At 45.6% G+C, this 27,971-nt stretch overlaps 1 protein-coding gene across 4 annotated transcripts in view; it reads right to left on the bottom strand.

Moving 5' to 3' along the window:
* Positions 1 to 27,971, bottom strand: part of YEATS2 (YEATS domain containing 2) — a 130,293-nt gene that overhangs the window by 69,228 nt on the left and 33,094 nt on the right. For 3 of the 4 annotated variants that reach the window (XM_038750077.1, XM_038750086.1, XM_038750103.1), the window contains exons 2-10: positions 24,263 to 24,381; positions 22,551 to 22,648; positions 22,356 to 22,448; positions 17,507 to 17,752; positions 16,297 to 16,412; positions 13,037 to 13,198; positions 9,481 to 9,592; positions 8,135 to 8,179; positions 1,571 to 1,757 (exon numbers count right to left, since the gene is read on the bottom strand). In XM_038750077.1, coding sequence (XP_038606005.1) covers positions 1,571 to 1,757; positions 8,135 to 8,179; positions 9,481 to 9,592; positions 13,037 to 13,198; positions 16,297 to 16,412; positions 17,507 to 17,752; positions 22,356 to 22,448; positions 22,551 to 22,648; positions 24,263 to 24,362 — 1,159 coding nt within the window. In that variant the 5' untranslated portion in view covers positions 24,363 to 24,381. The remainder of the gene's footprint in view (positions 1 to 1,570; positions 1,758 to 8,134; positions 8,180 to 9,480; positions 9,593 to 13,036; positions 13,199 to 16,296; positions 16,413 to 17,506; positions 17,753 to 22,355; positions 22,449 to 22,550; positions 22,649 to 24,262; positions 24,382 to 27,971) is intronic. The other variant, XM_038750094.1, reaches the window with a different exon arrangement.

Raw genomic sequence — 27,971 nt, 5'->3', positions numbered from 1 at the left:
CCAAATCCCACTGGTTCTTACTTCACAACATCTCCACAACAAACTGCAAATACGCTGGTCCAAGCACCTGTCACCTCCTGTCCTAACACATCGGCCTCCTTGTGCACCTCCCTGCCTCCAACCTGGTCCCTCTCAGTCCATACTTCACTTTGCTGCCTGGATAATTCTTCCATAGCAATTTTTGTGTAAGTCCACTGACTTCTCAAAGACTCATGATCACTCATTCTCCTCTTAGTCAAGTAGTAACTCCCGACCAATGGCTTTAACTCAATCACCTCCCACTACAATCCAGCTTTCACGCTTCAGGTCTCTAAAGCTAGCTTACTCTACCTCATTCTCACTTCTTGCTGTCAACCTCTTGCTCACATCCTCCCTCCTGTCTGGAACTCCCTCCCCCTTGATGTTGTTGTTACTATTATTACTGCTTACTATGCAGCAAACTTAAATAGCCCTCCTGACAACACTGCCAGCTTCAACACCCGCCTGGGAAAGGAACTCAATGCACTCAGCTGCTTCATCTCAGACTGAAGACTCTGAATTATTAAGGCTGTAGAGGGGACGTTCACTGCAGGCAGGTGAGAGGCCATAAATGCAGAGCTGGACAATTGCTTGAAAGAAATCCTGGCCCCAGAACTGCATTTCTGGGCCAGAAGATGAAGCAGCCAACTAAAAATTGGCATCTGCGTTTTTCTAAACACACACAAGGTTATTTGTTTTCCCCAGGACATCAATTCACGACAAATCTTGGTTCAAAGGCTCTCTCTCTCTCTCTCTCTCTCTCTCTCTCTCTCTGAGCCAGGAAAAATATGGATCGCAAGCTCACCCTAGAAAACCACACTTTATATGGATCACAAGCTCACTCTAGAAAACCACGGTTTGTAAGATTTCCTCTTTTGCCCTCTTCCTCCAGCCAATTCCCCATTTAAGGCATGCTCTGAAATGAAGAATTTGGAGGGCACAGTCCGAAAAGACATGAGAGAAAGCACGAGGAAGGACGAGGGGTGGGGAGAAGAAATCTGCTATTTTCTGAGCCTTGGCATTACATCGCACTCTCATTCAATCGTATTTATTGAGCGCTTACTGTGCGCATAGCACTGTACTAAGCGCTTGGGAAGTACAAGTTGGCAACATATAGAGATGGTCCCTACCCAACCACGGGCTCACGGTCTAGAAGGAGGAGACAGACAACAAAGCAAAACATGTGGACAGGTGTCAAGTCATCAGAACAAACAGAATTAAAGCTAAATGCACAGTGCTTTCCCAAGCACTTAGTACAGTGCTCTACACACAATTAGACTGACTGATTACAGCACTGCTGACTGCCCAGAAAAAGAGCAACAGAACTGCAGAGGCAGGACTACCCAATATACCCAACATATGTTGAAACCAGAATTGATGATTTGAGTCACAGCTCGGCAACAGGATGCAATTACATGAGGTGGATGGCTGTGTGGGAAGTAGCATGAGAATTCACAAATTCACGCTGATCTCAGTAACCCGAATTGAGGGTTATAGGAGTCGGTCCACCACGATTAAAAAAATAAAAATAAAAACCCAAGGGTCGCTTTACCTTTACCTGCTGAGGCATCAAGTACTGCCTCGTGAGTCTGCTTTATTGGTGAGGAAGACTTCACGGGGGCCGGGATGGTCATGGGTAGAGATAACGACGCGGAAATGTCGGATACATCTGACTCTGCGGAGTGAGGATAAAGGAAGTCTTCTCCCAGAGAGTGGCGGTGAAGCTCAACATCCACGACCTGCAGGGTCAAAGGGCAGGATTATAACCACATGGGATCCTGGGAAACGATGAGGCAGCTGGATACAATGTCGCATGGGTATTCCATCCGCCTACTGTGTCAGCAAGGGTTTCGGCATCCAGGCCTTTGGCCGGCAGATGGGTGACCCCATTGGCCCATCTAGGCAGGTGGGGCAACTGTGGATAATCATCAATCGTATTTATTGAGCGCTTACTATGTGCAGAGCACTGTACTAAGCGCTTGGGAAGTACAAATTGGCAACATATAGAGACAGTCCCTACCCAACAGTGGGCTCACAGTCTAAAAGGATAATAATAATAATAATAATGATGGTATTTGTTAAGCGCTTATTATGTGCAAAGCATCACCATCATCATCAATCGTATTTGAGCGCTTACTGTGTGCAGAGCACTGTACTAAGCGCTTGGGAAGTACAAATTGGCAACATATAGAGACAGTCCCTACCCAACAGTGGGCTCACAGTCTAAATGCACTGTTCTAAGCGCTGGGGGGGATACAGGGTGATCAGCTTGTCCCACATGGGGCTCACAGTCTTAATCCCCATTATACAGATGAGGGAACTGATGCACAGAGAAGTTAAGTGACTTGCCCAAAGTCACACAGCTGACAAGTGGCGGAGCCGGGATTTGAACCCATGACCTCTGACTCCAAAGCCCGTGCTCTTTCCACTGAGCTACGCTGGATCTGCCGGAGGGGTGTGGAAAGGACTTGTGGGACTTGCTTTGGGCTATCCAAGCAAGGTAGGGTGTGGCTCCCAGTGTGGGGGGCCTCTGGGAGAGACTGGAACACCCTGAGGGCAGAGATCAGTCCAAGGCCTCTACTGTATTTTACTCTCCCAAAAGCTCAGTTCAGAGCTCTGCACGCACTAACTAATCACTAAATGCCACTGACTCGCTGAATGGGAGCAATGCTAGGACCCCTAGACCTTGGGAAGAGGGGTCGGAAGAGTCCAGACTTCATCAGGGCTCTTGGGATCTTCTCCAGGGATGGGCCCTGGAACCACCCATCCCATCGGGGCTTTTGAACAGGGAACCACTTGGGCCAGGATTCCTGTGGCTGAAGCTCGTTGCTAAGACACACCCAAAACTCCAGCTCGTTGTCAGGAACCTCATAGAACAGAAGCCATGTATGCCAAGCAAGCATGCAACCCCACTCCTAAGAGAAGCTGACAATAACAATAAGTTCATACTGGGGTGGATCACATTTGGAGGGGGCCAGATTTGCACCCACAAACTGCCCAGATTTGCACTGCAGATTAATAAACTCCTAATAAGCAGCACAGTGGCTGTTGAAAGAAATATCAAACAGGCAAAAGTCATTGAAACCTCCACTCAAGGGTTAGATAGGGCCTCGAGAAAGTCAAGCCAATCACTGGCCTTCGGGCAAAAAAAACACCTTAACCATCGATTTTAAAATGGAAAAAGTTGTCACAGACCAAGCTTGGAACCTGCCCAGCAGGAATAATGGAGTGAAAGCTTTTTCTGTAACCCCGTATCATGCCACAGCAACAATCAATCATTTGTCTTTATTCAGCGCTTACTGTGGGCAGAGCACTACAATATCAATGACTTTCCAACGAACAAGTGTTTTGGAAAACCCTAGCTGCAAAAGATATGCTTATTTCTGCAAAAAATGCTCTGCTATGAAGAGCTATTTCTGGACTGGACTGTGAGGTGACCGCATGGAAACCAAGCCTGAGAATCAATCAAATGTTCACTTTTCCTCCGCGGTTACTAAGAAAAGTGGAAATGGTAGGACACGTGACCAAGTAAAATAGTTGCTTAGTTCACGAGGCGGGATTCAGATCAAACACCAGACCTATTTGGAGCCCACAATGCAGTGATACCCAGAGATGAACAGAAATGTTCAGCATTCTATAATGCAAATTCCCAGCTAAGTACCAAATTATAAGATCCTTGATTAGACTACAATGTCCTGACGGGCAGGGAACATGTGCCTTGCTACTATCATACCCTCCCAACCACTTAGTACAGTGCCTAATACTCAGTAGGTGCCCAAGTAGTGCCATTAAGGGCCGGTCTCTTACTTAGAGAGGAAATGGGTCTTTAGAGTGGAGCAGCGAGGTCTAGAAGAGCACAGGCCTGGGAGTCAGAAGACCTGAGTTCTAATTCCAGCTCTGCCAATGTGCCTGCTGTGTGACCTTGGGCAAATCACTGAACTTCTCTGTGCTTCAGTTACCTCAACTGTAAAATAGGGATTCAACACCTACTCTCTCTCCTACTTATGTTGGGAGCCCCACGTGTGGGACAGAGATGGTGCCTAACCTGATCATCATGAATCTTCCCCAGTGCTTAGAATAGTGCTTCACTCATAGTAAGAGAATTATTATTATTATTGTTATCATTATTATTATGTCTGGTGTTCAGAGTGCTGAAGCTAACTCCTAGTCTCCACCAAATTCATTCATTCATTCAATTGTATTTATTGAGCACTGTGTGCAGAGCACTGTACTAAGCGCTTGGGAAGTACAAGTTGGCAACATATAGAGACGGTCCCTACCCAACCGCGGGCTCACAATCTAGAAGGGGGAGACAGACAACAAAACAAAACATGTGGACAGGTGTCAAGTCAACAGCAAATGTTCAGTCTCATATAGGACAGGTTTTTCAATCCATCAGTTGATGGTATTTATTGAGCACCTGCTATACGCAGAGCATTTGGAGAGTACAAGAGTTGGCAGTCACGTTCCCTGCCCACAATGAGCTTACAGTCTAAAGGGGGAGACAGACATTAATATAAATAAATAACTAATATAATTGAAAGATGTGTACGCAAGTGCTGTGGGGTTGAGGGTGGGGTGAATATCAAATGCCCAAGGGTCACAGATCCAAGTACGTAGATGACGCAGAAGGGATGGGAGCCGGGGAAAGGAGGGCTTATGTGGGGAAGGTCTCTTGGAGGACATGTGAACTTATTAATTCTTTGAAGGTGGGGAGAGTGGTAGTCTGGCATAATTGGAGGGGGAGAGAGTTCCAGGCTAGGGGGAGGCTGTGGAAAAGCGATGAGATGGATGAGACTAGGACACAGTGAGCAAGCTGGCGCTAGAGAAGCAAAGGGGCTGGGCTGTAATAGGAGGTCAGTTGTTTTAAAAATTTTCAGAGTTGAACAAATCAAGAGACCCCCAAAAGCGAGATGCAAAACACACCTCTAGCATTCTCAAATACAGAACGGTGCAGGTCTCCTTGACTTGGGTTCTGCAGAAAGACAGTGTAATGTGAACCCGGTTTGAGCTAAAAAAGAGGAGATTCGGTTCCAAATCCCCACCGGCTGAACTAAGCACACTTAAGAGGCACCTTGAACCACAGCCAGTCTGACCTGTGGATGCTCAGCCATTGCTGAGCCCCAAGCCAACAGGGTGGGCTTCAGAAAGCTTGAGCTAAGCCCCCTTGGGCCCGGGCGGTTTGGCCACAGCTCAAGGGGGGATTGGGCAGCCACGGCCCCCTCCCAGCCCACCCAACCAAGGCTCCTGGAGTTGCCACTGAAGAGATCATATGCCCCATGAAGTCATGCCAAGCCATCATGTGTCAGGAGGCTCAGCAGAGCTCTGTAAGTGCCCTTGCTCTTTGGCTGCGGTTCAGGGGACAGTCGGGCAGATTTAGCTTTGGCTTCGGGTGGCTTGGCAGATGCAGCCCGACATACCCAGCCAGCTCAGCTGCTGGTTGGCCCCCAGGTGTCCTTACTTCTCCCTTGGGGAGCGCAACGAAGGCAGGCCTGACTGTGGCCCGTCTGGCCACGGCCCAGGGACACTGGGGAGAGCTCAGCTCTGACGGTCTCCAAAGGCTGAGCCGTGACCTCCCGGGGCCCCGGAGTTACTGCTGGACTGCCCGGGGTCACAGAGCGCTTCGGCGCAGATCAGCGGAAAGACAATGGGCCTGGGAGTTACATGACATGGCTTCTCATCCCAGCTCCACCACTTGTCTGCTTGCTAACCTTGGGCAAGTTCCTTCACTTCTCTGGGCCTCCATTCCCTCACTGTAAAATGGGAATTAAGAGTGGGAGCCCCATGTGGGACAGGGAATGTGTCTAACCTGATCACCTTGTATCTACCCCAGTGCTTAGAAGAGTGCTCGGCACACAGTAAGCGCTAAATGAATAACACAGTTATTACTATTATTATTATTATTATTATTATTGTTGGCTGAGTTGCTCAAATTGCTTTCTGCCCCCAAATCCCTCCTCCAGTCCCAAGCCTGAGGGAGAGGAAAATCGAGGGGAATGAAGCCATTTTCCAAGATTTGCAGACTGGAAGATCCTTGTGGGCAGAGAATGTGTCTATCAACTCTGTTCCACTGTACTCTCCCGAGCACTGCACACAGGTAGCGTTCAAAAGATGTCATTGATTGACCGATAACAAACAATCCTCTAGACTATCAGCTTATTGTGGGGAGAGGGAACATGATGACCAACTCTGCTGTACTGTACTCTCCCAAGTGCTTAGTACAGTGTTCTGCACACGGTGAGCACTAAATAAATACTATTGACTGATTAACAGACTGTAGCTCCTGAAGGGTGCTGAGGCTGACCGGGTGATCCCAGCCCGAGGGGACACCGGTCCTCTGAGAAGGAAGCAAACTAAGAGCCAAGACTGTGGCACAGACCTGGCTGGGGAGACTGGAGAGAAATGAATGCTCCTCTGGAGCCTCAAGGGAAGGATCCTCTAGTAACAACAATACTAATGATGACGATGGCATTTGTTAAGCACTTACTATGTGCCACACACTGCACTAAGCGAAGGGGTCGACACAGTCCCCATCCCTTGTGGGGCTCACAGTCTCAACTATCATTTTACAGATGAGGTCACTGAGGCACAGAGAAGTGAAGTGACTTGCCCAAGGTCACGGAGCAGACAAGTGGTGATTCCCAGGCCTGTGCTCTATCAACCCCGCCATGCTGCTTCATATATCTACCAACTCTGTTGTATTGTACTCTCCTAAGTGCTTAATTCAGTGCACTGCACAAAGTAAGCGCTCAAAAAATGCCACTGATTGATTGATGGTAGAACTACATCCCCTGAAAAGTCTATAGTAAGAGGAAAGGAGAGCTGCAATGGAAATCTACAGAGCCATTTTGAGCATACAAATCAAAAGACAAGGGAATTCATATGAGTGTTTTCAACTGCCAGGAAATAGCGAGTTTATAGTGATAGAAATACTCCTTATCATTTATGAGAGGTAGAGAAGCAGCATGGTCCATTGGGAAGAGTAAAGACTGGGAGTCAGATGATGTGGGTTCTAGTTCCAGCTCCACCACTTGCCTGCTGCATGATCACAGCCAAGTCACTTAACTTCTTTCTGCCTCCATTTTCTTTCTTGCAGACTGGAGTTTAAATTCCTGGCCTCCCTACCCCCTTAAACTGTGAGCCCTGTGTGGGACAGAGATTTTGCCTGATCTGACTGGACTGAGTCTACCCCAGTATTTAAGACACTGCTTGGCATGTAGAGAGCACTTAAATACCACAATTACTACTACCGATACTATTATTACTATCATTATTATTACAGCACGATTCTTTGTTACGAAAGCTTCCTCAATCACCTTTGCCACATCCCCGAAACAAGGGAGAAAATAGGTATTAGCTTTACTTAAAAGATGAGAAAACTGTGGCCCAAAGGTTAAGTGGATTGCCAAGGGTCACTCAGTAAGGGGGTGGTAGAGCTGGGAATAGAGCCTGATGCCAAGTACCATAACAAGAGTAACCACCTAAATCTGGATAAAGTAAATTTAGCACACCAGACTCTCCCAAACAGAATTTAGTTTACTGAAGAGGCATCTGATTTAACTGTCCTATTATAGTTGCCTTGACACTGCTTTAACTCAGTGGCTTTTCATCTTGGGAATATCAAAGAAGAAACTAAAAGCCTTAACTCACATCCATTTTTTTCCACAGGTAATTAGTTAAGCTTTGACTTTGTGCAAGTCACTTCACTTCTCTGGGCCTCAGTTCCCTCATCTGTAAAATGGGGATGAAGACTGTGAGCCCCCCGTGGGACAACCTGATCACCTTGTAACCACCCCAGTGCTTAGAACAGTGCTTGGCACATAGTAAGCGCTTAATAAATGCCATTATTATTATTAAGCACTTACAATTCCGGTGCCAGGCACTGTTCTAAACGCCGGGGTAGACACAAGGGAATCAGGTTGTACACAGTCCCTGTCCCACATGGGGCTCACAGTCTCAATCCCCATTTTAAAGAGGAGGTAACTGAGGCTCAGAGAAGTGAAGTGATTTGCCAAAGGTCACAGAGCAGACAAGTGGCAGAGCTGAGATTAGAACCCACGTCCTTCTGACTCCCAGGGCCAAGCTTCATTTAGCAGCTGGATCAGCAAAAGCCTACCGTTTCTGCACCAAGGGTCTGCAAACCAGTGTATGTTCTATCCAGCTGTGGGACGACAGAAAGGGAGAATACCATGATGAAAAAACACATCTGTGCATTCATTTAGAAAGATCTAGATTACAGTAGCACATCACCCACACCTCAACAGCAGCCTTCTTACACGGAACCCATATAAGTCCTCGGGTCCCACCAGAAATCCCACACCAAAGCATCTTTTCTCGGAACCCATTTTCTTCTTTAGAGGATGTCAAAATTTTGATTTAAGGCAGAAGCTGATGTGAACCCAAAGCAACATCATTTTGCCAAGCTACCAACTGATTTATCTTCTTAGGTAAGTAATAGCAACAGCCCTTTTTAAAATGGTGGTCATAAAACTCCAAAAAATGTTCCAACTGTCCTTTAGCAGACTGACTCGTTCTCCCTCAGAGTTTGGGAGATCAAGGCTGCAGTTAATGCCAGGAAAGGCTTTGCAGAATACTGATTTGATGATCTCATCTGAACCCAGCACTGTCTCCAAGACAGAGGATAAATACATAGAAGAAGCTTGTGGTGGTTGCCCTCCTTGAGAGCCAAAATGATGGCTACAGCTGTACTATTTAGCATTCGACCATGAACAAATCTTCCCATGCCCTTCTTAAACCTATGATATTTTCACCTTGCACCAATAGCCCATGGCAAAGAACTCCATATAACTGCCACTTAATGGATGAAAAAAAGTACTTCCTTTAATTTGTTTTAAATCAAAGCATCTTTAAACTTTAATGAATGTCCCCTCATATTGCTGTGGTGGAATTTAGGGAACAGCAAACACTGAATTGTCTACACCCATAAAAGGTCAAATAATAATGATGGCATTTGTTAAGCACTTACTATGTGCAAAGCACTGTTCTAAGCGCTGGGGGGGGATACAAGGTGATCAGGTTGTCCCATGTGCTCACAGTCTTAATCCCCATTTTACAGATGAGATAACTGAGGCTCAGAGAAGTTAAGTGACTTGCCCAAGGTCACACAGCAGACATATGGCAGGTCCAGGATTAGAACCCATGACCTCTGACTCCCAAGCCCGTGTCCTTGCCACTGGGCCACGGTGCTTCTCATATATCAAATTATTATTCACGCTCACACAAAATGGAGGCTCCTTACTGAGCACTCTCACCTGAAAAAGGTCAAAAGTCCTGTCCTATGCTCAATCCTGAGATTGCAGTGCACTAGTAGTGCCTCTTCCCACTAGACCCTTTCACTTCTGTCACAACACTATAAATAATGGATACAAACTTGAATCAACGCAAAACTGATTCCACGTTTCCCAAGGAGACCAATGAGGAGACTGATCACTGCTACCATACCTTCAAATTATGTATGATATCTATCCGCTTGTTCTGGTTATCCTTAAAGTGGATTTGAACCCTGACGGGAAATTCTCCCCAACCCCTCCTGGTCAGATGAAAAGGTGGCTCCCTGGGGAAAAGAAGATATTAACAATTTTAGTCTACAGAACACTGAAAACCCCCAAATGCTCCTCTCCTCTCAAAGAGATCTAATCCACTGAGTCACATATGGAGGGAACACTATGCCCCAAAGCTCTGAATTGGAAAATGCATTTTGGACTCTCTCACGGTAGTTGAGAAACCACAGTAGCCAAGAGGGTGCCATGACTGGGCTTACAAAATGGCTGTTGGGTGGATAAGGAAATCTGTATGAGTGAAAAGCTAAATCACCCCCAGTGATTAAAAAATGGATTCCTGGGCAGGTGAGATTCTAAGACATCTGAGTGTTAGTTGCTCTGCAAAGGAAAAGTGGAGTAGCAGCAGTTACTTCAACTCTACAGTAAGGCAGCAAACCGTGTTAATTTCCTCTATAGGGCAGAAAAGCCAAACCAAACTCACAAGACACAGCCCAACACCCCCCCAACCCTGAGGGCCATCCGTGCCCCTGGCCCATTAACTCCATACTCTACAATCTCTGGGTTCAGATGAGTTTCAGAGCTGGAGAAACCTTTGTTAATTTGTGGATCCACTCGGATATCCCAGAGTCATTCAGACCAGCGTGGGCTTGGAACTGGAGCAGGGATCTTTAGTCATCTAGATCCTGACTCTTGGAGCAACCCTGGAAGCGTCTGGTATAGATGAAAACCCTGGCCCAGCCCAAGTCTATTCCGAGGCTCAGAGCCATTCACTCATTCATTCATTCGTATTATTGAGCGCTTACTGTGTGCACAGCACTGTACTAAGCACTTGGGAAGTACAGATCGGCAACAGAAATGGTCCCTACCCAACAACGGGCTCACAGTCTAGAAGGGGGAGACAGACAACAAAACAAAACATGTAGACAGGTGTCAAAATAGTCAAAACAAATAGAATTAAAGCTATATGCACATCATTAACAAAATAGATAGAATAGTAAATAATAATAATAATAATGGCATTTATTAAGCGCTTACTATGTGCAAAGCACAGTAAAATAGAGTGATAAATCTGTACAAATATATACAAGTGCTTTGGGGAGGGGAAGGAGGTAGGGCGGGGGGGATGGAGGAGTAGAGGAAAAAGGGGGCTCAGTCTGGGAAGGCCTCCCAGAGGAGGTGAGCTCTCAGTAGGGCTTTGAAGGGAGAAAGAGAGCTAGCTTGGCAGATGTGCGGAGGGAGGGCATTCCAGGCCAGGGGGAGGACGTGGGCTGGGGGTTGCCGGCAGGACAGGTGAGAACGAGGTACAGTGGAGGTTAGCGGCAGAGAAGCGGTCATGACTGGACCCTCATTTCGGGGTGGGATGGACAGCTGACCGGCCACCCAAGCACCTAACAAAACGCATGAAGGGTTGTCCCCGATGGTTGCCAGAACTTGAAGCCCACCTGCAATCCCGAAGTCTAAAAACAACCATGGCAACATCACAGGGACTAGTTGGTCCAGAAGGGCACTAATCTGGCCGGAAGGGAGCTGGAAAAGGGATTTCGGGGACCGATCCGACCCCACGCCCAGTTTCTGCCATTCCATGGCCCAGGGGCAGTGCTCACAGGTCTTGCACACCCCAAATTAGGACCCATCCTTCAGCATTTCAATACTCACTGTCTCCCGTTACCAGGAGTGTTAAAGAACTTGCTCTGCCCACAGACAGCGCTCAAATGCAACTGAATGACTGATTAGCAGACAACTGTCAGTAAAGCTCTCACCTCAGATGGAAAGAAAATCAATCAATGATATTTACTGAACACTTACTGTGCTTAGGGTACTGTACTAAGTTCTTGGGAGAGGACAAGAGTACAACTTTTAGATGGATCCAAATAAAGATGCTAGGCTAAACTGTTTCTCAGACTCTCTCCTTGTTAAACACGGATATTTTCAAAGAAATAGAATTTATCAGCATTTCATCAGGTACGGAATGGAAAGTGAAAAGTTCAGAGCCAAGGAGGAAACAAATTTGTGGTTTTGATCTAAAAATTTGGTTAATGAGAGTTTTCTAGCACAGTTGCAAAACAGGCCCTGCCTCTTGGGCAGCTCAAGCATTTGTCAGATAGCGTCAGATCACATATATATATAATGCTTTATGAACCTCAGAAATAAGCACGAATAACTCCATCTAAATTCAGGACTCAGGAAGAGGATTCCAGGCCATAAATCAAAGAGGTGAGACAGTAAAGAAATGAAAAATGACTATTTTATAGACCTCAGCACCGAGTTATCATCACTAACACAAACAGGAGTATTTTCTAGTTTTCTAAAGCTTCAGAACACCAGAAGCTGATTATTTGACAGGATAGAGGAGACCAAGATTTGGAAAAGGTAGAGAGCATCCCCTTTATTTATGAGGACTTTTGAATAATATACTTTTTTTGGAAAGTTCTCCAATGTCAGGCCCTGAAATATTTGTATTCCATAAATTCTAACCTGCCTCAGAACACATTTTTCTTCTAGAACCATTGATGCTCCCTTGTCTCATGATCTTGGTTACATTATATATAGAGAAGCAGCGTGGCTCAGTGGAAAAGAGCACGGACTTTGGAGTCAGAGGTCATGGGTTCAAATCCCAGGTCCGCCAATTGTCAGCTGTGTGACTTTGGGTAAGTCACAACTTCTCTATGCCTCAGTTACCTCATCTGTAAAATGGGGATAAAGACTGTGAGCCCCCCGTGGGACAACCAATCACCTTGTAACCTCCCCAGCACTTAGAACAGTGCTTTGCATGTAGTAAGCGCTCAATAAATGCCATCATTATTATATAAGAAGAGTACATTATATAAGAAGAGTTGTTTCTTCAATCACCAGGAAGTCTGTCTTGTGAAAGCTCTGGGAATAACTCCTAGTTATTCAAAAGACATACTTCAACTGAAGATGTCAAAGAACATTATCTTAGACTGTGAGTCCCATGTGGAACAGGGACTGTGTCCCACCTGATAAAATTGTACTTACCCCAGTGCTGAGTAATACTTGCCACGCAGTAAGCACATAACTAATACCACGATAATAATAACAATAATAGGTGTCAGCATAATCAGCATGGTACAAATCAGCCAGAAAGAAATAGCCCCTGCCCAGTAGTAAAACGATAAGTGTATTCATTGATCATTTACTATATGTTAAGGGTTGGGGTGGATACAGGATAATCTGGTACAGTACAGTCCCTATCCCACATGAGGTTCACAATGCAAAGAAGGAGGGAGAACAAGTGATATTAAATCCCCATTTTATAGATGAGGAAACTGACACACAGAGAAGTTAAGGAACTTGCCCAAGTTCACCTAGCAGGCAAGTAGCAGAGTCGGGACTGGAATACCTGATTCCCAGGCCAGCTCTCTTTCCATTATGCCACACTGCTTCTCAGTGGGGCAATTACTTACAAGAAGTGAGTAGCTGATCACCTAATGGGTTTTTTCCACTTGAAAAGGCATCAAAAATATGACATCTTTTACCTGACTTCCACAAGGTCATTGGGTTTATAACTGGGATGAAGAAAGAACCAAACTTTCTTGACAAAATGATTGATACTGGGCTCTCTTCGGGACCCTCGGACATACACCATCCACTTATGTGTTGACTGGTCATTTTCTTCCCTCTTATCGGGAGGAATGTACCTGGAAGAAACAGATCCATCAATTACAGATTCACTTAGGAGGATTAGTTAGTTTCTTAAGTAAAGATGACAGCGATGAGAACCCAACTCTCAATTTTTCAATCAATGGAATTTATTCAATCAATGACATTTATGGAGTACTTACTATGTGCAAAGCACTTGGGAGGGTACAATAAAACTAAATTAGTAAATATGTTTCCTGTTTATAACAGGCTTAGAATCTACGGGCGGTGGGGGGGGGGGGGGGACAGACATTAATATGAATAATTTGTAATATATATACATGTATACACACAAACACGTGTATATATACACGCGTGTGTGTGTGTGCGCGTGCACGCTGTAGGGTTGGGGCAAATATTAAGTGTCCAAAGGTCACATAATGAAGTGCATAGATGAATTTATTGAGCACTTATTGTGCACAGAGCACTGTACTGAGCGCTTGGGAATGTACAACAGATCTGGTCGGAAATGATCCCAGCCCACAAGAAGTTTATAATCTCCAGTGGCAAACTCCCAATAGAAATAAGCCTTGGTGCCCACGTAAAGCAGTCAACTCCGATACAGCTCACTCTCTCCCTTCCCTGCCGGTCACGATGCGGCTCAGGGGGCCAGGGTGTGAAATGAGAGAGTGGGTGGATGTGGGCAGGACACACTGTGAAGCCACATGCTGGGAAGCTTCCTATATGTACAGACTCATGCAGTTATGGCTGACTGGAGTGAGTAACTAGAGCAGACCTGGAGTGCCCCAACCCAGCAGGCTTTTGCCTAGGGAGCTTTACTGCCTCCTTAGCCAGCGCTTTTCAGGACCCCTGCTGGGACTGGCTGACTCAAAGACCTTGTGTGGTCTTCCCTTCTCAAAACTTCAGTATGGATACCGCAACCTCAGGACATAAAACCAAGACCAGAGGGAGTCCAGGTCTCCCAACTCCCAAAAGCAGGACCTAAATGATATGCACGAAATGACCCAATCCCAGCCCTTTCAAAGAGAGATTGAGTATAAATCTGGGAAGCCTTAGTAAAAGTACAATTGGAATGAACCTTTATTTTACCAACCCACCTTTTAACAACCAATCTACTCTTAAAAAATGTCTTTCTTTTCAGGAACCAGTTTGGCTACCACTAAACTAGCCTTGAAAATGAGTGTTTAGTTCTCCCTATCAAAATGGAGAAGTATCAAATGCATACCTAAAATCCATCGGTAGGCCTTTGACACAAATTATTCACCCTCAGAGTAGGGGCTACTTGCTAGGCTGTTTACATTCATATGTTTATATTCTTCTGGGTTTCCGTGACTCTTTCAAATAAATCAAAGATCTAAAGCAATTATTGCACAAAATGTATGCTGATTTTGACTTGACATGAAGTTCTCAAAAATCACAGATCCTGGGCCACTGGGAGGCAGTTTATGATACTATATGGAGCAAAGTTTGCTATCCCGGGGGCAGCCATGATAGCTAAAGAAAGGTCTTCAAACGGAAATTTCAAGGCTGAGTGCTGGCTACGATTAAGGCAAGAAAATGGACGGATGGAAATGTAAAGCAGTGTGATCTAGTGGAAAGATCACAGGCTGGAGAGACAGAGGACCTGGCTTCTAATCCCAGCACTGCCACTTACCTGCTCTGTGACCTTTGGAAAGTCACTTAACTTCTCTGTGCCTCAGATCCCTCATGTACAGAATCTGCAAAACGGTCTCCCTTCTATTTAGACGGTGAATGCCATGTGGGAACTGATTATCTTGTATCTACCGCAGTACGTAGTACAGAGTAAGGACTCAACACATACCAGAATTATGGGTCTAGGAGGGAAATTTGCCTCTAATGTCGCTTGACAGCCTGGGTCCCTTGGATTAGACCATTGGCCAATTAGCCCATCTCAATATGAATACAACACCAGGGATGTGACCTCAGCTTTATTGCTAAACTCTATTTATTTATTTATTTTACTTGTACATATCAATTCTATTTATTTTATTTTGTTAATATGTTTTGTTTTGTTCTCTGTCTCCCCCTTCTAGACTGTGAGCCCACTGTTGGGTAGGGACAATCTCTATATGTTGCCAACTTGTACTTCCCAAGCGCTTAGTACAGTGCTCTGCACACAGTAAGCGCTCAATAAATACGATTGATTGATTGATTGATTGACTTAGCTTGCTGTTTTGAGGGGATCTTGACCAGTGTAAATCACTTGCCTCCACTAACTTCACTAAACCTCTCTTACAACCATGAGTTGGCACCAATTCAAAGATTCCTACTTTAGCAGAAAAGTTGAGAATTGCAATCCGACTCTGTGTCACCTGGCAGGCAATTACTGTGTAGCAACTAGAGGACAAAAGAGCTCACATTTTATTGATCAAAGATGAAGGAGTGTATCCTTGCCCCCTGTAAGCCCGGCTTCACGATCCTCAAGCTGGAATTTAGTTCTAAATATAGATCATCCCCACACTAACCAAAAATACTGGTATCATCTCAGGGCCTAAGTATATGAGGAGGAAAGAAGTGGGGAGATTGGCAGGGGGATGTCACCAAGTCCTTCCAAATTCTCCCCGGCTGCTTAACCACTGACATAAACACATAAATTTACAGTAAGCAGGTGCTGGCTGCTGAATCTGACACCTGGTCAATGGAAAAGCTCAGGGGTTTTAATTTCCAATAAACTGAATTCTCTCTGAAACCAAGTTGTGGAAAAACTGATCTGGTACATTGCGTAGTGGCCCTTTTCATTTAGGGGGTAGGGCGGCTCTTTGATCGACTGTTTTCATACCCTCCGGTCCAGGGGCGCCACCCTCAGTGGGCATGGGCCCCTGGACAAATGTTATCATGAGGGGAAGTTCAGACCAGTGGGGCTTCAAAGGTCAGACTTGAGAGCAAGGCCTAAAAAGTGATCCCAGCACCTGTTAACTGTCAAGTTGTTTTCCACCCCAAGACCTCAAGCCTTCCTCAGAGCAGTACATAAAACCACTACAAAATCTTTGAAAAGAACACTCGGCAAGCAAAATGAGGGGCTTCTTGCCCTTACTCATTGTTTTGGAGTCACATTAGGCACTTTCTACCAGAGTGACCTCCTAAATGAAGCTGCCAAATGGGACTTCATACTCACTTGGAGACGTTACCAACGACTATTGTTTTCTTCACAAACAGGCGTGATGTTTCTTCCCCTGACAGACTAGGATTTCTCTGGCCTGTTTTGTTGGGGCCGGTCACACTGGAAGGATCCTGAAAAGAGTCCAACCAATAATACCCACTTTGGAGCACAACCAAACCTTCAGTAATAAACCCTCCTTCCATACGTATACTAGAAAACTCAACAGTCACAGCAGTTAAGAACATTTTATTCCTTTACCTGCAAGGTACTTCAGAAAAAGTTCTGCTCTTGCAATGTGAATATGATGCGTTATAAAATCTATTTTAACGAAAGGGGTCACTTTGTGTCACAAACAGTACATAATAATCAATAGGCCACTACACCAAGCTAGATGTAGTGTGGCCAAGTGAAAGAGCATGAAATAGGGAGTTAGGAGACCCAGGTTCTTTAACCCAGTTCCGCTGTTTGCCTGAAATGTGACAATATGACTATGAAAGAAGGAGGGAGAAGGGTTTTAATCCCCATTCAATAGCTGAGAGAACTGTGGCACAGAAGGGAAGTTACTTGCCCAAGGTCACATAGCAGACAAGTAGCAGGGCTGGGATTAGAACCCAGGTTCTTCTGACTCTCAGGAAGGTGCTCTACTAGGCAACACAGCACTTCAATCATTCATTTGATCTTAATTATTGAGCACTTAACGGTGTGCAGAGCACTGGACTACGTACTTGGGAGAGTACAATATAACAATAAACAGACACATACCCTTCCCTCAACAAGCTTACAGTCTTGTCTGCTGTGTGACCTTGGAAAAGTCACTTCACTTCACTGTGCCCTCATCTGTAAAATGGGGATTCAATCCTCCTCCCTTCTTCTTAGATGGGGAGCCCCATGTGGGACAGGGACTGTGTCCAACCTCTCTTTTCTCTAACCCCAGCACTTAGTACAGGTAATGGCACAGAGTGAGCACTTAACAATTACCATAATTTTTATCACTGATCCCACTGGAAAGACTGTACAATGAGGCCAGCTTTACAGATCATTGACAGAGATGCAGAAAGGGCCAGAAAACCAATGCAGAAGCCGAAAAGACCGACTCATATAGGTTGTTGACTGGTTAAATATACACCTCGTTACAGATAGCTTGTAGAATTGATTTCCGGTCAGTTCACGTTGGCAGAGGAACTAGCCAAAGAGCAGTCACTGCAGCCCTCGGGCTTAACTGTACCTGTCCAATATTCCGGCCCAGCCTCTGTTCCACATTATTTGACAGCCTCTCTTCCATCTCCAGGTTGCTATTGTTGTCTTTCTCAGATAAGAAGTCATTGTGCTGAGATAACGAGTCACTTTCTGAATGGTTAGCGGAAGGCGTTTCAGACCTCTGATTCGCGGGAGATGATGATCTCGACGGAGATTCCAAAAACTTCTTGATCGAAGGATGATTAAAAACCATGGCATCGCATGTCTTTGTTCCCTGTAGGAATGAAGGCGATGACACACATTACTCCAAATAAAATCATAGCCTCTTTATAACTGCGCTACACAGCACTAGTCAGAAGATGAAAGAGTGAAGGTGAAAGCAAAAAAAATACACGATGACTCAACTTCTAAGAATAAGGCACAGGACTCCGTGTCTTAAAAAAATCACCATTTAAGACAGCGAGGTTTCAAATCCACTGTGGTCCCCTAGGTTTACAGTAGGATCTCAGTTCCTCTCGATTCCGGGATCTGCTGCGGTTCTTGATCCAGGATTCACTGGATAATCCAACCTCAACGTTCTCTCCCCTTCCCTGGCAGAGCACCTGGAACCTAGAGATTTGAACCTGGAACTTGGCCACCACTGCTGGCCTCGGGACTCGTCAAAGATCCATAACCAGCAAGGCTGCAGCTTGGGGTCTGGTGCCACTTGGAATGAGCATGGACTTAAGTGTGTCACCAGCTGAATCCGTCAATCAACTGCAATTACTGCATGTTTACTGTGTGCAGAGCAGTGTACTAAGCACTTGGGAGAGTCAAATATAACAGGGTTGGTAGATATGATCCCTGCCCTCAAGGAGCTTACAGTCTAGAGGAAGACGATACTCACACCCTATGTGCCACTACACACCTGCTCCTGTGTACATTCTTTCCCTTTACTAAGCCTTCTGCACACGGTACATACTCAATAAATGCCATGGATTGAGCAGGAATACCACAGGGTGAGCCCTGCCCTCTTGCATACCAAGGGGGCAAAATGTCAGGGGCCGGGAAGGGCAGGCAGGTTTTTATGGAATTATTTTTAAGATGGAGTTCAGCGGAATTAAAGTGCCTAATTGTTTTAACAGCAGCAATCCTGTCTGATTCAGCTTTACTCACCTGTCTTAGTCAGTATATCCTCCCAGTATGTTGCCCCAGGATACAAGGGAAATATGAAAACAAAGATGCACAAAACAGATGCAAAACCTCCAGAGGCTGATTTTACTCTTATTCATTCATTCCACTGTAATTATTGAGCACTTACTGTGTGCAGAACTCTGTACTAAGCGCTTGGGAGAGTAAAATACAACTATAAACAGATGCATCCCCTGACGCCCAACGAGCTTGCAGTCTAGATGGGGGGGACACAGTAATTTGGGAAGTAATTTGTACTTCCCAAGCGCTTAGTACAGTGCTCTGCACATAGTAAGCGCTCAATAAATACGATTGATGATGATGATGACACAGACACTAATATAGATAAATAAATTACAGATATGTGTGTAAGTGCTCTGGGGCTTGGAGGGGGAAGAACAAAGCGGGAAGCAGTGTGGCTCAGTGGAAACAACCCGGGCTTGGGAGTCAGAGGTCATGGGTTCTAATCCCGGCTTGGCCACTTGTCTGCTGTGTGACTTTGGGCAAGTCACTTCACTTCTCTGGGCCTCAGTTCCCTCATCTGGAAAATGGGGATGAAGATTGTGAGCCCCATGTGGGACAACCTTAATTACCTTGTATCCTCCCAGCGTTTAGAACAGTGCTTGGCACATAGTAAGCACTTAACAAATACCAACATTCTTCTTATTATTATTATTAACAAAGGGAGTAAGTCAGGGCGACGCAGAAAGGAGTGGGAGAAGAGGAAAAGGGGGCTTATTCAGAGAAGGCCTCTTGGAGGAGGCGTGCCTTCAATAGGCTTTGAAGGGGTCAGGGCAATTGTCTGTCGGACTTGGGGGGTGGGGGGGGGGGGGTGTTCCAGGCCAGAGGCAGGAGGTTGGCGAGGGGTCATTGGTGAGATAGGTGAGATCGAGGCACAGTGAGAAGGTTAGCGTTAGAGGAGCGAAGTGTGCGGGCTGGGTGGTAACAGGAGAGTAGCAAGGTGAGGTGAATGGGGGCAAGGTGATTGAGTGCTTGAAATCCTTGACCACCTCCATTTGGTCAGAACTGGATTTCCTCATATACTGTAAGTTGAAGGAACCAAAAATAACCTTCAGACTACAGAATTCCAAGGCAAAGGTAGAATTCTCGGGGCTTTACTGTATTTTTCTAAAAGCTTCACTGAGGCGAGAAAGCAGTGAGAATGGTTGGCCAGAAATGGACTGCCCTCGCTATTCAAAGGTAAAGGGGTGGATGTACATTTTGTATATGAATGACAAAAACAGCCTTAACCTTGAGCTGTTGCTCCTGCAGTGAAACTCAGTCCACACATTTCTGAACTCTACAGGAAACACTGAAACTTGTAATACATTCCCAGGGGGCCCCTGGGTACACAATGTGCCCACGGCAGAATACGGAAGACCAGCAGTGAACCAAGGCCAGGGCAGACAATTTGGTCAGTTCTGGAGTGACCTGTACCTAGAAACTTGACTCTTTGCATCACCAACAGAAGAAGGTACATCTCAGGGGTTTTCGCACACTATCATCAAAATGAGGCTCTCCCAACCAAAAGACAATGGCATTCCGTCATCCAAAGGTTTCCATTTACCAAAGAAAGGATTTCCTCTAAAAAAGACCTTCCGATATCACCGCTTCTAGAAAGGAGGAACTTGCAAATCACACAGAACTCTTTGATGAGCTGGGAAGTGAGGGGAGGAGTTGGAGAGACATTTGAGGGTTTCTGGAGTTTCTTAGGATGTGAAAGGCACAAGACTTCACAGCAACAGTGTGAGTGGACCAGGCTATGCTGGACTGGAGGAACCCGACATATGGGATCAGTGGGAGGGAGGGAGAGAGGGAGAGAGAGAGAGAGAGAGAGAGAGAGAGAGAGACAGACAGACAGACAGACAGACAGACACACACACACACACACAGTCCTGGCAACTGAGCCCAGCAGTGGTTATGTAAATCAACATCAATGGTAACTAAAATATATGATAAACTGATTGGACAAAAATCATAATGAAGGGTGATTTGATCTACAGAAAGGGTGCTGGGGGAAAAAAGGAGGAGAATCTAAGTTTCAGGCTCTGAAGCTACAGATCTCTAAATAAATCTTTACTCCCCCATCTTTCAAATCCATGAGAGAAGCAGAAAGGCCTGGTAAGAGCATGACCCTGGGGGTGAAAGGATCTGGGTTCTTTTCTCGGCTCTGCTACTTGCCTGCTGTGTGACCTTAGGTGAGTCCCTTAACTTCTCTGTGCCTCAGTTTCCTCATCTGTAAAACAGGGACTAAAATACAACCTTCCTGTAAGCCCCATGTGCAACAGGAACTGTTTCCAACCTGATTATCTTGTATCTACCTCAGCACTTAGAACAGTGCTTGGCACACAGTAAGTGCTTAACAAACACTTCTTATTATTGTTATCATAATAAAATATCCTTATTTATCTCGCAGGCTGTTTTGAGAATTAAATGAAGTCTGTGTGGCATCTGCTAAGGAAAAGCAAAAGGAGAAGAGGAAGGAGGGGAAATCTAGATCAAATTCTGGGGCATTAATGTTAGTTAATACATGAAATGAATGAGCAAGGTGGTGATGACCCCAATTTCACAAATGCACAGGTTTCAATTCAAATGACTGAAACAAAAACTGAGACAGAACAATGAAGTTCAGCTCCTTCCTGTTTCCTGGCAGAACACACGGGACTACAGGAGACAGGAAATTAAATCTGTAGAGATCCTGCCACACTGGGCAGATCCTTCTAGGGCTGGAGCCAAGAGTTCCTCTTCCATCTGCTTATTTGTCAAAGCAAATTTGGTGCTCGTGAAGAGGGCCAAGCTGCCAGCCCTCAGAGCCAACCTTCACTAACGAGGCCAGCTGGTGAAGGGAAGTGGAAGGGAGGGAGAAAGGGGTTAGATGAGATAGGGAGAGAGGATAACTTGCTTTATCAACTCTTTCAAACCTTGTCCCTTTGGCTGAGCCTGCCAGTGAGGAGGAAAGAAAAGGTGGAGCGGATTTCCCTAGGGGTTGTTTAAGCTTTTTGGAGCAATTTTCTCTCTCCCGGGATATGTGTTAGAAAGTGAACACTAAAGGCCTTCACACTGCACCAGCAGCTCACCACATGAGGCCAGAAGAGATACTGACTGAAAAGGAAAAAGGGCTGCTGCCTTCAGGACATCTCCACCTGGATGTCCGCCCGCCACCTAAAACTCAACATGTCCAAGACTGAGCTCCTTATCTTCCCTCCCAAACCCTATCCTCTCTCTGACTTTCCCGTCACTATAGATGGCACTACCATCCTTCCTGTCTCACATGCCCACAACCTTGTTGTCATCCTTGACTCTGCTCTCTCATTCACCCCACAATCCAATCCGTCACCGAAACCTGCCAGTCTCACCTTCACAACATCGCCAAGATCCGCCTTTCCTCTCCATCCCAAACGCTACCTTGTTGGTACAATCACTCATCATATTCCGACTGGATTACTGCATCAGCATCCTTTCTGATCTCCCAACCTCCTGTCTCTCCCCACTGCAGTCTATACCTCACTATGCTGCCCGGATTGTCTTTCTACAGAAACGCTGCACCTGTGTCAACCACCCACTGGAAATGCCCACTCATGGCTCTCAGACCTACTGTCTTTGGTCTGTGATCAGTTCAGAAGGTCCGGTCACCTTTCGAGTCAGAGTCCTACCATTATTCCCCCATAGGCATCACATCATGTACTTTGCCGAAGGATTTCTCTTACCTCTGAAACTTTAAGCAGGCCTGCAGAAGCATAGTAGTTAGCCACAATACAAGCACGCAGTTTATCCATCATCCTCCTTGCTTCCAGCAGACGCTGAAAAAGAAATTCACCATGATATTTCAAAAATAGCACCAGGAGCGTATTACACTTTGGAATTTCGCACAGCCCGGAAAGGATGAGAGAGAGCCTCGATACCTGATCTATGACTTCAATCTCATGTTCCTTATTCTTCATTTCAACGGCAAACTGTTCTTTGATAATAGTCTCAATCTTCTGCACAGCAGCATCTCGAGCTGTTGTCAGAAGAAGACACATGCATAAGGATAAATGCTTCTCCAGTCAGTTTCTCCCTTTCCAAGATGGGCCCAGACACGCAAGCACTGGACTGAAGTCCTTAACAAAATACTTCACCTCCTCTAGAAAGCAAACACTGAAGAGAAGCAGATAGACTGAGCAAATGTGTCTCAAGATGCTTCACCGATCATGGTGTCCTCAGAGTGTGGGAAGCCTGCTCAGGGTGGCAGTGTGGCCTAGTTGATAGAGCACGGGCGTGGGTGACAGAAGGACCTGGGTTCTGATCCCGCCTCTGCCACATATCTGCTGTGTGACCTTGGGTAAATCACTTAACTTCTCTGCACCTCAATTATCTCACCTGTAAAATGGGGATTAAGATTGCAAACCCCACGTGGGACATGGACTGTGTCCAACTTGATTAGCTTGTATCTAACCCAGAGCCTAGTACAGTACCTGGAACATACTTCAGAAATGCGCTTAACAGAGCATTTCAATTGTCTGTTCTAGCTACCAAGGTCCTACAGTATAGGGCTGAACCCCTATCCACAGGGTTCTCCCTCCAGCCCCTCATGGTGCCCTCTCACCCCTTGAGGCTGTAGGCTGGCCCCATGGGAGATGGGTGTGTGAGTGGCTGGGAGAATGGCTACTGCCCGTGGCCACATAATGAGAGCAAATGATGACCTGAAGATGGACCCCGTGAAGATCCCAAACCTGACTCTGACACCCAGGGAAGCTCTCGTTCACACCTGGGAACAGCACTGAATCCTGGGTGAGGCCCTGCCAAGAACTCAATGTCACCAGGGACCTGACGACTCAACCTCTCCCCAGTATGAACTCTGGCCAGAGGAGGCCCAGGACTATTCAACTCCAGGACAGGAGATGCAGGCGGCAAAAGGCCAGGTGTCCAGTCCTTAAAGGGTTACCAAAAGCAACAAGGACCGAAAGTCATTTTATTTCAAAATGGGGGGTTGGGGGAAAGAGACGACCAGGTGAGAATTACCTCATCAATCGATGGTATTTATCGGGCAGTTACTGTGTGCAGTGCCTGAGAGAGAACAATATAGCAGAGTTGGTAGAAATGTTCCCTACCCACAATATATTTTTAGCTTTCAGCTGAGGCTCAGATTGACAAGGTTGGGGCACATGGTCCATGCCACTGTTAATAGTATAATAAATAATAATAATGATGGTATTTGTTAAGTGCTTACTATGTGCCAAGCACTGTTCTAAGAACTGGGGTAGATACAAGACAATCACAGTCTTAATCCCCATTTTACAGATGAGGTAACAGGCACAGAGAAGTTAAGTGACTTGCCCAAAGTCACACAGCTGACAAGTGGCAGATCCAGGATTAGAACCCAGGACCTTCTGGCTCCCAAGCCCATGCTCTTGCCACTGAGCCAAGCTGCTCCATTAATGGTAGTCCATTACCCACCTGGGTGTTGAAATACATTCGACTCTTTAATCCGGGGGACCCTTGGCATCTAGCTCGCTAATTTTCCCAGGACCACAGAACCTGAGACCTTTTGACATTTACAGGAGCTTGAGAGAAACACATCTGTTGCAGAGTTTAGTTTGTTCCCCATAACCTGGAGGGGAAGATGGGTGACTACCTGAGTTTTCGATGGCTTTGTGGCGTTTGTTTGGATGCACGACGGAGATCTCCTCATAGTCTGGATCCTTCTCCTTGATGACTCTCTTGATTCCCGACATAATGGCCTTCAGCAATTCACTGATAAGAATAAAGGAAAAAAAATCAATGGTCAGCACTACTGTTCGCACAGACATATAGTCCAGAAAGCATCCTCTAATCGGCCGGATTTATTTGGTAGGCACATGTCCACCAAATCTGCTGTATTGTACTCTCTCAAGTGCTTAGTACAATACTCTGCACGTAGTAAGTGCTCAATAAATAGCATTGACTAATTGACTGCTTTACTGAGTGTCCATTAGGTTCCATGTACTAAGGTTAATGGAGCGACGGTCCCTGCCCAAAAAGGGCTAAAACTTCAATGGCTGAGACAAATATAAAAAAACATTTACATATATTTGGTCAAAGCAAATAATTAGCTTATTATATGCCAAGCGTGTTGTAGATACAAGACACAGTCCTTACCCCACACAAGGCTCAGGGTCGAAGGGGGAGGGAAAACAGCTTTTAAATTCCTGTTCTACAGATGAAGAAAAGGAGGCACAGAGGCAATAGTCTAGATGTGGCAAGACAAGAGGTCGTATCAGGGAAGTAACAGTTCGTGTGCAGAGGAAAGGGGTGGACCCAGGAGATGTTGGGCTGAAAAAAATGGCAGGATCTGGTAACGGGCTGAATGGGAGAGTTGAGCAATTAGCAAAGAGCCAAGGATGTTGTGGGCTTCTATGTCAGGGAGGATGACTGTGCTATTGTCTGCGATGCGACAGTTAGGGGGAGGAGTGGGATTAGGAGGAACGGGGAGAAGTTCTTCTTCAAACAGGTTAAATCTGAAGTGCCGGCAGAACATCCAAGTAGAGATATTCCAGAAGCAAGAGGAGATCGGGATTGCTGGTCAGGGCCAAAGGGGTAGCACACATGCAAAGCAGCGGCTCAGTTTTCTCCAAGATTTTAAACTCACATAAGCAAAACAAACTGAAAAGCATCGCTTTATGGAGACGTTTAAATATCATACTCATGAACAATACAGCCCAGTGTTCTAAAAAGATGTTAGAACATATGGCTGAGTTCTCTCCCAAGCACTCAGTACAGTGCTTTGAACACAGTAAGTGCTCAATGTACAGAATTGAATGAATGAATGGATGTCTTCAAGTGGTGCCTGGCTGAAAAAAATTGGCCCCTAGAAGAAGCTAACTGCTCTGGGGTCTCAAACTTCCTCTTAGGATTTTCATCAACTGATTAATCAATGGTATCTATGGAGCGTTTACTGTGTGCAGAGCTTTGTACTAAGCGCTTGGGAAAGTGCAATATAAGAGACCCTGTCCCTGTTCACGACAAGCTTGCGGCCTAAAGTCGGGATCTGTACGGCTTACTTCCAAGATGGGGAGAGTGATAGTCTCTGGTATCTATTGGGGCAGGAGGGAGGGTGTGAGCAGGGGGTCGACTGCGGGTTAGGCAAGAGCGAGGGACAGAGAGTAGGTTGGTATTAGAGGATAATGTGCTTACCAACTAACTGATGGCTTGCAAACTTTCTCCCTAGACCCCTTCCTGGCATTTGGGAGTCAGAAAGACCTGGGTTCTAATCCTGGTTCTGCTGCTTGTCTGCTGTGTGACTTAGGTCAAGTCACTTCACTTCTCTGGGCTTCAGTTACCTCATCCGTAAAAATGGGGATTAAGACAGTGAGCCCCACGTGGGTCACAGATTGTGGTCCAACCTGATTAGTTTGTACCTATCCCAGTGCGTAGAACTGTGCCTGGCACATAGTAAGTGCTTAACAAATGTCATAAAAGAAAAAAGGAAGACTGCAGTGCGGTGGCCTTGCCCCTGCTTTGGTGGGTGGGAATGGCTCAAACAATATTTCTCTCTTACAGATACTATTTCCAAGCCCTTACAGCTCTTCAAAAACTGAAACCTTCCAGAAATCAATCACTGCTATTTATTGAGCACTTACTGTGTGCAGAGCACTGTACTAAGCTCTTGGGAGAGAACAGAGTTGGTAGACACATTCCTTGCCAAAAATATAACAATAATAACAATAATAATGACTATTATTATTATTGTTGCAGCATTTGTTAAGCACTTAGTATGTGCCAGACCCTGTCCTAAGCACTGGGGTAGAGTCAAGATAAACGGGTTGGACACAGTTCCTGTTCCACATGGGCCTCACAGTCTTAATCCCCATTTTGCAGATGAGAACTGGGGCACAGAGAAGTGATGTGACTTGCTCAAGTTTGCACAGCACATAAAAGGTAGAGCCGGGATTAGAATCCATTCATTCAATCGCATTTATTGAGTGCTTACTGTGTGCAGAGCACTCTACTAAGTGTTTGGAAAGTACAATTCAGCAATAGAGACAATTCCTGCCTACAACAGGCTGACAGTCTAGAAGTGGGGAGACAAATATCAAAACAGGTAAACAGGCTCCAATATCATCAATATAAATAAAATTAGAGATATATACATATCAAAACAAGTAAACAGGCATCAATGTAAATAAACAGAATTATAGATATGTACATATATACACAGATGTTGTGGGGTGGGAGGTAGAGCTAAGGTAGCAAGTCAGGACGATGGGGAGAGGGAGATGAGGAAAAGTGGGAGCTTAGGTCCTCTGATTCAGTCAATCATATATATTGTTAGTTGTCTTTACTGAGGGTTTACTGTGTGAAGAGCACTGTACGAAGTACTTGAGAGAGTACAGTATCACAATAAGCAGACATATTCCCTGCCTACAGGCCCATGGTCTTTATAATAATAATAACAATAATAGCATTTATTAAGCGCTTACTACGTGCAAAGCACTGTTCTAAGCGCTGGGGAGGTTACAAGGTGATCAGGTTGTCCCATGTGGGGCTCACACTCTTAATCCCCATTTTCCAGATGAGGTAACTGAGGATCAGAGAAGTGAAGTGACTTGCCCAAAGTCACACAGCTGACAAGTGGAGGAGCTGGGATTTGAACCCATGACCTCTGACTCCAAAGCCCGTGCTCTTTCCACTGAGCCACTCTGCTTCTCTGCTTCTTCTCTTTCCTCTAAGCCATGCTGCTTCTCATAAATATATATATATATCTTTCAATTGTGGCAAAAGATGCTGCATCCAGGCTGAAAAAAACTCCAACCCTTGCCACAAGAGGTTTTTTTGGACAGGCTGTGCATTATGTATTTCCAACTTGTAAAAATTCCTGCCTAGGTAAGTAAATGGAGAGTTTACTACACTATTGGTATTGGCAGTTGTATTAATAGTAAGATTATAGGCCAGCCGTTTCGTTTCAGGTATATTTCAAATATATATATATATATTCTTTTTTTTACACATCCCACAGAACTAGTTCAGTGGGAATACTTTTGCAATTGCTTAAACATTCCAACCAAAGCTCTACTGCCATTCTGCGGTTTGCTACCGTAGCACTGGTGAAGCATGCAGTTTGCAATTCACGTAAACACCGTGTTAAATTTAATGCCTTTCAGCCCATACTTTCCCGTGATCGCAGGTGAGCCAGGCAGAATCTGTTTATTCTGTCGGTAAAGCTGAGTAACGAGCCTCCCTCCCGCCCCGGTCCCTGTCCCTAACTGACTCTATCGGGATGTAATGACTGGGTAGACAGCTAATGCATGGTACTGACTCCAGTGAGAGGGGGAACTGATGGATCTAGACATGCAACCATTCTTTCC

Source organism: Tachyglossus aculeatus, chromosome 1 (genome assembly GCF_015852505.1).
Source record: "Tachyglossus aculeatus isolate mTacAcu1 chromosome 1, mTacAcu1.pri, whole genome shotgun sequence".
In the NCBI taxonomy this organism is placed as follows: domain Eukaryota; kingdom Metazoa; phylum Chordata; class Mammalia; order Monotremata; family Tachyglossidae; genus Tachyglossus; species Tachyglossus aculeatus.
This window is presented reverse-complemented; position numbering and strand designations above follow the sequence as displayed.